The sequence below is a fragment of the Nanorana parkeri genome, unplaced genomic scaffold, assembly GCF_000935625.1.
Source record: "Nanorana parkeri isolate BGI_ZX_2015 unplaced genomic scaffold, ASM93562v1 scaffold771, whole genome shotgun sequence".
In the NCBI taxonomy this organism is placed as follows: domain Eukaryota; kingdom Metazoa; phylum Chordata; class Amphibia; order Anura; family Dicroglossidae; genus Nanorana; species Nanorana parkeri.
This window is the reverse complement of record NW_017307039.1, coordinates 40,409-51,167: the sequence shown is the minus strand read 5'-3', so window position 1 is coordinate 51,167 and position 10,759 is coordinate 40,409. Positions and strand designations below refer to the sequence as shown.

The 10,759-nt window shown below is 43.0% G+C and overlaps 1 protein-coding gene across 1 annotated transcript in view; it reads right to left on the bottom strand.

Moving 5' to 3' along the window:
• Positions 1 to 10,759, bottom strand: part of ZCCHC2 (zinc finger CCHC-type containing 2) — a 49,705-nt gene that overhangs the window by 34,488 nt on the left and 4,458 nt on the right. Inside the window, exons 2-3 of the mRNA XM_018564676.1 lie at positions 2,411 to 2,516; positions 1,301 to 1,377 (exon numbers count right to left, since the gene is read on the bottom strand). Of these exons, the coding sequence (XP_018420178.1) occupies positions 1,301 to 1,377; positions 2,411 to 2,516 (183 nt within the window). The remainder of the gene's footprint in view (positions 1 to 1,300; positions 1,378 to 2,410; positions 2,517 to 10,759) is intronic.

Here is a 10,759-nt window from a genome sequence, read left to right as displayed (position 1 = left end):
TATATCTATATATCTCTATATAGATATAGATATATATTAGTGAACCAAACATAGTACAAACAACATACGTAGCTCCATATATTTACCCCAAAAATATAATCAACAAAGTCTACTGATTAAAAAAATATTGTGCAGTTTTTAAGCAGGGTTTGTTTATCCCCTTTCAATGAAAAAATAATCTGAGTATAAGTATTCATATAACACTTAAGTATACGTATACGTATAATGAAAATCTAAAGAAATTACATCTATGTAAAAAAATATTTCTTTAGTTTTAAAAAGGAGAAGTATGGGGGTACACTTTTTTTTGCATTTTTAGTTTCCTTATAATACAGGAATACATTTTGCAATGTATTCCTGTAATCAAAAATGCACCATGAGCTTACAAATCAATATAATATACTGTGGGTGCGGGGCTAAGCTCTGTGCTGAAAAGCGATCCCGACAATATTGTCTGGATCCTCCTCTCCCATTGAGTGACAGCAGCTTGAAGCTGCTGTGCGATCATGAGAACCTGAGCAGACGCAGCAGCTAAGGTTAACACTTGTACATTTATCTTACAGTTTGTCTTTCGTTCCCCTCTCTCCTCCACACTGCTCTCTCCAGACAATACACAAACCACATCGGCACTAAGGCTGGGTTCACACCTGGGCGTACGGAATATGCGCGCGTTTCGTGCCACGATTTGCAGTAAAAGAAACGTGCGACAAACGCGCGTTTCCGAAGGCTATCTGGCTGTATCTTAAATGGATACGTGCGGCAAATACGCCCCAAAGAGGCTCCTGTACTTCTTTGGGCGTTTTACATCGCGTTCCTGCGTGTTGTAAAACGCCCAGGTGGGAAACCATGCCCATAGGCAATTATTGGTTTTCACATGTTGAGCGTTTTACAGCGTGTAGGAACGCGCTGTAAAACGCCCAGGTGTGAACCAGGTCTAAGACCGTCAGTTTAGCTTTCTTCATCTCTTCTTCTTCCAGTTTATGTCCCAAGACAGCAGAGAGGAGGGCTCAGTGAACTGAATGTCTTAGTGCCAATTTGGTCTGCTATGGTCTGTAGTGTTTACAGATAGAAGAATGGTCCCAAATCTGACCATAAATGGCCGAAACATCTTTTTGATTTATGCTGTCAAACACTACTGCATGTGATCTATGGTGTTTAGAGCATGGCCGATTGAGGTTTTTTTTGTTTCCAACACTTAAATACATTTTGTCTATTAGATTACTACGTCGATATCTTTAGGTTTCTTTAAGAAAAGAGAAAACGGTACATGTAAATCATCATATGCATACCATACACCCACCTGAAAAGTGTATTCTGTGTTTTTGTCTGCTCTCCTCCGTTGCACATGTTTAAAACTGATGTTCTCAATATGTACTGCTGTAATTTAAAAAAAAAAAAAAAGAAAATTAAAAAGGAAAGATTTAGTGCATTCTACATACCTTTAGTGGATATCTCTAAAGTGCAGCACTATGTAAATATTATATCTAAAGTACAAAGTGCTGACACTATTAAATAACAGAGTGTAAATAAAAACAAAACACTGAGTGCTAATATAGCATGATCGACATATATATATACCCGTGTGTGTATTTATATATCTGCTGTAACAACTTTGACCTTACAAAATGTCTAAAGTTAGATAGATAAGATAGATAGATATAATGGTCACTCAATCTGTGACAATGTATTTGTTAGAAAAGTGTACACCACACAATCACACTTGTGGGGTGCCAGAACACAAGCTGGGAGTCGGAAAGGGACTCCAGAACCATAACTGAAACGAGATAGCTAGCGCTCTGGGGATAGCGCACATTTTAATGTGAGTTTTTGTAGTTTTTTTATTTTAATAAATAATGCAAATGGAAAGCACGATGGCGGGCTGTTTCCACATGACCATTACAAAACTTGTCCAGTTCACTGATTAACAACTGCATTCTTACTAGGGGGTTACATCTGAAGATAACCCCTTAAACACACACACACACACACACACACACACACACACACACACACACACACACACACTAACAGAAACGCCATTCACAGCATCTGCTGTAACAATTTTGACCTTAAGAAATGTCTGACATAACACTCACTGCCACACTAGACAGGAAAGTAAATATGACACTGGCTCGTGCCCTGCAAAAGAGCTGTAAATTAAAATGTATTATTTTGTTAAATGTGATTGCCTAGCATAGACAAGATATTTAAACATGACCATTTTTGTTGTGGACTTGCAGATTTTGAAGAAACAAGGGTAACACCGTGTTCAAATAATTATAGCAGTAGTTTAATATACAGTATATAGCAGTAGATCTAGTTAATTATAGCAGTAGCTTAATATACAGTATATATACTTAATTATAGCAGTAGCTTAATATACAGTATAGCAGTAGATTGATAAACATACCTTCCTGTTGAAGGCTATGAGATGAAGTAATGACTCCATTGTAAGTACCCACACTGCCATCCACAACACGTTTCTCATGATTTGGCAAGTACTCCTGTATATTTCCCTAAAAAAAGAAGAAAGAAAAAAAAAATACATTACATATTCCACCTACATTTTTGCTGTGTGAAGAAAACCCTGAAAATATATACCTAAAATAAATCTATCATATTAAATTGTAGTATTAAACTGTCAACCTTTTTTCAATAATGAATCCAGATGAAACAAATATACATTGCCCAGCAAAGTGTTTCTCTAAAATGTTTACAGTCATCATATTGCCAAACAAAAGTCTCGAAACTCTCTCAGCTCTGCTTCCCTAAACATTCTGTCCAGTACAAGATCACAAGGGACAGAGCAGTCTCCAGCATCTGTCCCTCTACTACAGGGGTCCTCAAACTTTTTAAACATGGGGCCAGTTCACTGTCCCTCAGACATTGCTGGGGGCCGGATCATAGTCCCAGAACAAAGGAGGAACGTTATTGAGCAATTGCTGTGCGTTCCAGCAGCTGCTGCTCTGGTGTGAATAAGCCCTTATTTAGAGGGTATATATGAATATTTTTAACAACTTCTTTAATAAACAAAACATTTTTTTAATACAATTCATTGCTCTTAGCCTGGAACATGTACTAGCATGATTTGTTATTATTTTCTACAGCTCAAGTATTTGTTATTTATTACAATGAATGGGCATGTAGACTGCCCGGTCTTACCTCTCTACAGCGGCGTGCAGCTTTGGGAGAGGCAGGGAGATGACATCACTTCATATCCCAGTTCTCTTCTTATTGGCCGCCCTACAAGAGCCTGTGCTGGCGTGCACCCAAAGTTGGAGGGGCGCAGCCGCACTGGTGTTACACTGCTAAAGGAACCAAGGCATTTGGTTTGCCTCGGCATGCGCCCTGAGATGAGAGGGCGCAGCCACGCAGGCCGAACACAGAAGCTGCCAAGCTTTCGGAACAGCCTGTGTGTCTTCCCTGACACCCAGGCGGGGCCGGCGGAATGGCGATCTCTCCCTGGACCCCGCCGGGTGTCGGGCGGCTGATTGATTGCTATATGTAGTTTAGGGCGGCTGGGCCTATTTTAACTACTTGAAGACCAGGTGTTTAGACCCCCTTCCCATCCAGGCCATTTTTCAGTATTCAGCGCTGCGGTACTTTGCTTGACATTTATTCCGTCATGCAATGCTGTACTGAAATTAATTTTATACCATTTTTTGGGGACACATAGAGCTTTCTTTTGTTGTGTAATCACCACTGGCGTTTTTATTTTTTACTATATTTCGGGAAAATTACAGAACATTTTCAAAAAAAACGTTTTTTTTTACATTATGTTAGGAAACATTTATTATCACCTAATTTTTTGGTAAAACATAAAAGACGGGGTCACGTCGGGTAAATAGACACCAAACATGCCAAGCTTAAAAATTGCGCGCACTCGCAAAGAAACACCATACCCAAAATTGACCATAGGCGACGCTTTAAAAACCTTTGCAGCTCATCAGTTTAGTGTTATGAGTGATTGATGGTCCTAGAATTATTGCTCACACTGCGACGTTCGCGGCGATATGTAACATGTGCGGCGTAATGGGCGCAATCGTCGTTTTCGCAGGTATGTGCACCCGACGCATGTTTACATGCGTGTATGTATGGGTGGGGACTTTTTTTTATTCTTTTTTTATGTGTAACTTTAAAAAAAAATTAATCTTTAATTTTGTTTCCTATTTTTTCCCCCACTTAACCTTATTGCTATTATATAGGGGGCTAAGAAACCCCCCTATGTGACAGCAAAAGATGTGACAGGTCCTCTTTATGGAGACATCAGGGGTCTCCAAGACCCCTGTCACCTTGGACCCCAGAAGAAGCTGATGAAGCACAGATCTGCTCCATCAGCTTCTCTCCAGCGTCTGAAGCTGGAGAGTGACACAAGAATGCGGAAGTGATGTAATATACATCACTTTCGCATTCTTACAGCGGAGAGGGGACCGGAGGGAGGTCTTGTACCGACTCCCTCTGATCCCCTGTGACAGAGGCACTATGCTGGTCCCGGGCTCAGCGGAGCCTGGGATCAGCGTCACAACAGGAGGGGGGACACGGGCCGACCGCCCATACAAGCGATCCGCCGGCTCTATAGCCGGCGGATCGCTTGTAGGTTAACAGGCATCGCTGCAGCTTCAGCGTGGCTTATTTAGAGAGCTGCCGGCCGTTTTTTTACAACGGCCGGCCTGGAGGTAGTAAAGGTAGGGGTCTGCAGCTCCCCGGCCTTGACACACAAATGGGCTGGGCCAAGGACCCTGGCGGGCCGTATTTTGAGGACCCCTGACCCTCCCCACTCTGCTATAAAAATGTGTTGTGCTTCTATCCCCATTAGAAGAAATATTACATCACTTCCTGTATGTGTCACAGCCTGTCACCAGGAGAAGGAGTGAAGTGTTCCCAACAGGGACACAGACAGCAGTAAAAACCTGACAGATATATGTAAAACAAATAAAAAATACTGCAGTTGCATTTTAAATTCTGTGGACAGTATGTTATATTAATCTGCCTGTAACTGCAGAGCTAGACTTACTGACATGGCATGCTGGTGTTTGTAGTCCCACAGCAGCACCCAAGCTACAGATTGCCTAGCAATGCGCAGTATCACAAACACAAGCATGTCAACCAGCAACGTGGACCCATGACTCCAATACCAGCACAATACACAAGGAACAACAGCTGGGACTGGTGCCAGGGACAGACAGAGAGGTACTCACTGTTGGGGGCCACAAGGACTGTCATGCAGAATCACTGCTGTAGCCATGGAATTCAGGTGCTTCCGGGTCCTTTCCAGTCATGTGACTCGGCTACCAAAACAGTCAACGAGCGCCACCTGGTGGCCACCAAGAATACTGCACGCAGATCATGTTCTGCGTGCACGCAAGTGGGCGTGGCTTATCTAGAGAGCTTTCAGCAACGGCCGGCCGGTAGTAAAAGTAGGGGCCTGCAGCTCCCCGGCCTTGACACACGAACGGGCCGGGCCAAGGACCCTGACGGGCCGGATGTGGCCCGCGGGCCGTAGTTTGAGGACCCCTGCTCTACTAGCTTGGAGAATGGAGGAGGGAGCAGCAGAGAGCAGGAGAGTGACTTGACTTAATGTGTCTGTGTGTCTGAGTACACATGCACTCAGGTCTTGTTCACACCAAGTGCAGAGCAGATGCAGAGCAGTTATAGACCGCATCAAAAATACATCCAATGTATTCCAATGGTATTTTGGACTCTAGTTCACTCCACAGTGTTCAGTTCCAGAGCATGTGGAAAAACTGCAGCATGCCCTATTTTTTCTGCTCTGGAACGGTCCGTAACGCAGCAAAAACACGGCAAAATGTACTGCACTGCATATGCAGAAACTCATGCAGATGTGGTCCGGATTTGGAGTGAACAAGCCCTAAAGGTGGGGTGATTAGGCTCCTGGGACCACATTTTGCACTTTTCCCTGGAGTTCTGCTATGGTTGCAGATGGTTGTGTTACCATTCCTTGAGACTGACTAACAAGATTGTTTTTATTTCCCTTCCACAGAGTGGAAAAATATGAAATAATGTATGATCCAAAATCAACAGTGTGTTCCTGCAATTTCTTAGCTCCGTTATGTCACAGGAGGATTCCCTGTTCCTAGAGACAGCTGGAATGCAGCAGGATTCTGGCACAGGCCAGCTAGACAAGTCAGATGCAGATGTTACAGCAGATTTCCTGCACATCCACTCTGATAGCCCAAGTAGAACTTCAGCCTCCTATACTAAAGGTTTTTACAAAACAGACCATAGAAGGTTAAAAAAATGCATTAATGCACTTGCTGAAATCATGAAAAAGATAACCCTTAACTTCCATACAACACTTTGGTGGACTTATCTTCCAGGCCTTCTCCTTTATTAGTACTGTCAAATATATGAACAAAAAGAGAATTAAACAAAAGTTCTGCATTAAAAAAAGAACTATAGGGTAAGTGTTTTTCCTCCATAGTTCGCTTAGGATCACGGGAGGACATATACTAACCTCCTGTGACCCAAAGCTCAGTATATTGCAGACTATTGACCGCAATATACTGAGATCGCCGCAGCTAGGTCGGATCCCGACAATACTGACGAGATCCACCCAGCTGCATGAGTGACAGCTGGCTCTGACTATCTACAGGCAGAGCCAGCTGTACCCGCCCCCTCCCGTTTGTTCCTCCAGTCAGCGCTGGAGGATCGGAAAAGGGAGGGGGGAATCCCTGTGGGGAGCGGTGATTGACAGTCACCGCTCACTGCAGGGAGATAAGGAAGTGGGCAGATCGGCAGAATGTTTCTGCTCACTTCCCGATCAATAGAGTTGACCTGTGACAGCTTCTTTGTCACAGGTCGGCTATAACCATGAGGATGAGTGGAAATCTCTCATCTCATAGTTCTCCTTTAACAGACCTTATCTTGGTTCAAATAGGCTTGATTCACAAAGCTGTAACCCAAGAATAAGCACCTTTTTATTTTTAGCCACGTGACTGTAATTTTTAAACCTCATCGAATGTAACTGAAAATATCAAACACCTTGTTAAAGCAGAAGTATTCTTATTCTGGTGTTAGCTTTGTAAGTTGAGTATATTAGGCACCATTTATAAAGTTTTAACACAAGCATAACGCTCTTTAATAGAACCATGTGACTGCAGTTTTAAAAACTCATTGGACTTGGCTTAAAATAATGATAATTTTTTTAAACAGAAATATACAATACCCTGATATACAAGTTGATCCTAATGTAGTTGTGGGAGGTGGAGGGGAGCTATACGCCCCTTTCAGAAAACTGCAGGCAGGGTAATCAAAGTGCACATGTACCAGCCAATTTGGTTGATTGGCCTGTGGCCCTATGTGGCTTAGAACGTGCTCTGAAGCTTGGTTTATTGTTGAAAAATGAAAAAAAAAAAAAAAATAGCCAATGAAAGGGCTCTTCAAAATAGTATTCTGTTTAAAAGAAGTATGGCCAATCAAAAGATCTCAAAATACCTCAGAGCAAAGAGCTGCTGAAGCTTATGGGATTACGGATTTTCAATGACTCACTCCTTAGTCAAGCCACAGTCCAGCAGACAATTTACCAGTAAAATAAAATAAGCACTGCAATACCAAAACGTTAGCACAACTGTAAAAAAAAGGTGGAGAGAGTACAGTAGTGTAAAACAGCTTACAGTCATTGGAAGGCCAGTAAATTGTAAGCTAGATCACAAATGTTATTAGAATATATCAGGGAACCTGTTTGGATTTTTAAAATCATTTTAATTACAAAGGTTAGGTTGCAAAACATTTAACATAAAAAGGTGGTGGTGATGCAAAAGAAATAGGAAAGTCAAAGCACTGACCTCAATACCATTGAAATGCTGGGCCATGATCTGAACAAAGACATTCAAGCAAGATAAATATATATGGAATTTAACAGTTTTGTATACAGGAATGGGCAAAAAAAAAGTCCTAACAACTGTGCTACAAAAAAAATTAAATTGGCCAACGTTATTGCCAGCAAAGCAGGTACCACATGCAAGAAGTATCTGGAATTAAAATGGGCTTTTTGGGGGTTTGTATCATTTGATTTACACAACATGCCTACCACTTTGAAGATGCAAAGGTTTCTTGTTTGTATCACAATAAAAAATAAGACAAAAATATAAAAAACTGAAAACGTAAAAGGAAAAACATGAGCGTGCATAACTTAGTGTTTCAAGTAGCTCTTAGCTGTTTCCTGAGTATTTACCTGTATCCTGTGAGGGGAATTTATCAAAACTGGAGCAGACAAATTCTGGAACAAATGTGAATGGCAACCAATCAGATTCTCTCATTAGTTTGCTCAGTTAAGGTTTGAAATTGAGAGATAGAAGCTGATTGGTTGCCCTGCACAGCTGATCCAGATTTTGTCTGCTCCAGTTTTCATATATTCCCTTCTGTGTCTTTTGCTCTGCTGTTCTCGATTCCTGTGGTTTCTGCCCGTGTCACTCAATTGTATTCCCTGTGCTCTGTTCCTTGTTCTCACAACACTGCTCCCATGTGTCTGCTCTTCCCTAGTCACCTGCATCTGCATGCTGTGTCTATTCCAGTCTGATACTCAGTAAAGCTGGCCATGCACCTATAGATTATCTGCAGATTTTCTATGGTCAGATGGAAAAAGTGCAACAGATTCCCCCATTTATGCTAAACTGTGTGGATAGAGGAATCTCCCACTGGGCCAAGCTTTAAGGCCGTGACACACTGCAGGCGAAGCAGCGCGGAGCGGTGGCGCGCTGCCTTTGCGAGCAGTGTGTCATGTAATTTTCTCCTGGGCACCTCAGCTGGCGAGAGCTCGCGGAGCTGAGCGTGCCGAGATCAACAATTCCAACTTCAGCCAATCGGCTCGCGCGAATAAACCAGCGCGTCGGTATGCGACAGCTGGCTGGTTGTTATAGATGAGCCGATTGGCTGAAGGTGCAGTCAATCATCTGACTGCAGTCAGCTCACACACTGCTCGCAAAGCTCCGTGCCGGATAGCTTTGCTTCGCTCTGCACGGCTTCGCGTGCAGTGTGTCACGGCCTTTAGTATCTTGCTAGTTGGCCGCGCTGACTGTCAAAATACCCGAACAATCTGATTGGATGCATGCATTGTTCAGATATTTTGAGAGCCCAGTCCCCCAGGATGACAGAAAAAAGTACCTTTGTGATCAAGACTTCTTTCCTATGTTTTCCCACTCAGATATTCATGTCAGGCTGGAGACCATTAAAGGAGAACTATGAGGTGAGTGCTTTTCACTCACCTCATAGTTCTAGCCGACCTGTGACAATGAGATCTAGAACAGCTTGCTTTGCGCTCATCATCATGTGCCGTATGACCAACATTCCAAGCATAGGAGAAATCAGGTCCCCCTTGGCAACATTATTGCATACTACCGGTAGTTAACTAACAAGTATGCCTGAGTAAGGAAGCTTTGTGGTTAATCCAGGGGTAGAATTAATATTATGGAAATCAGGAGCCATTAGGATTTTATTTTAGGAGACAGCTCCATTGACAACAACTAGAGCAAAGGGTTAGGGTTAGCACCAGTTGTACTTTTCAAGGAGCATTGGCTACCTTGCTCCCGGAATTTTTTCTGTCCTGGGTTAATAATTACTGCTAAGTCCAGACACTGTTAAGGCCTATGTCCCACTACTGTTGTAACACCTCCCCAGCAGCAAAATCACAGAGGTGCCCTTGCAGAAACAATGAGGTGAGGGAGCAGCAACAGAATGTCTTGCTTGTTCAGTTAGTGAGAGAGCAGCACCATAAGAGAATTAAGTGTTAGCTTAGAGTGACACGGCTGTAATCCATGGCAGTGATCACTAAATACTGCACCATCAGAGACACCCACTACTAGAGCCATGGATTATGGGAGCAATGTATATATGGCTGCTTAGATGAAGATGGTGGACAACGGTACATGGCTGCTGTGATGATGTGGGTAGAAAACTTTATACGGCTGTTTGGGAGGGACTGTAAATAGGGTTTCTGTGGGTAAAAATGTAATGGTTTACGATATGACCACAGTGACAAATACGGTGGCCTTATCGCAGCACTAAGCAATCTATTAGGGATGCACCGAGATAACATTTTGAGACTAAAAAAACATTTGCCAGGCCGAAACCAAAAATTACTTTTTCCCAACCTTTTCAAATTCATTTTTCTTTTACTTTACTGTCAGGCTGTGGGGAAATATCAGGGTCTAAACAGACCCGATAGTTCCCTTTTAAAACAGAAAGAGAGATTGAGGGCACAGAGTCCACAATCTCTTTATCCGCAGCCCCTGCTATGAATGAACAGGAATCTATACTGAGTGCTCCTGTTCATTTACACTTTGTGCATATAATGTAGGTTACTATGCCTACAATCATGAATGAACAGGAAGTGATGTAATTCACTTACCATTCATTTATAACTGGGACATAGTAAACATACTATGTCCCGTTATTTACAAACACTCAATCAGCTGATCGCTGAGTGTTTGTACATCGCTCTCCATCCTGAATGGGCTGTGAGTGGAGGAGAGCGCTGTGATCTGCCAGAGGAGGCGGAGCTGTCCTCCCCCACTGCCTCATGTGGCAGATTAGAGCGCTCTCCTCCAATAACCACTCTCCATCCTGACACAGAAGGCGAAGTCTGTAGGTGTGGGAGGAGAGCTCCGCCTCCTGAAGATGACAGCTGTCACTGCCCACACCCCTCGGCATCCTGACATTGCTGTCACCGACACTCTGCCTCCTGAAAGCTTCTCAACTTCCCGCTGTGCATCGGCCGCTGCATCAGAAGGCGCACAGACCG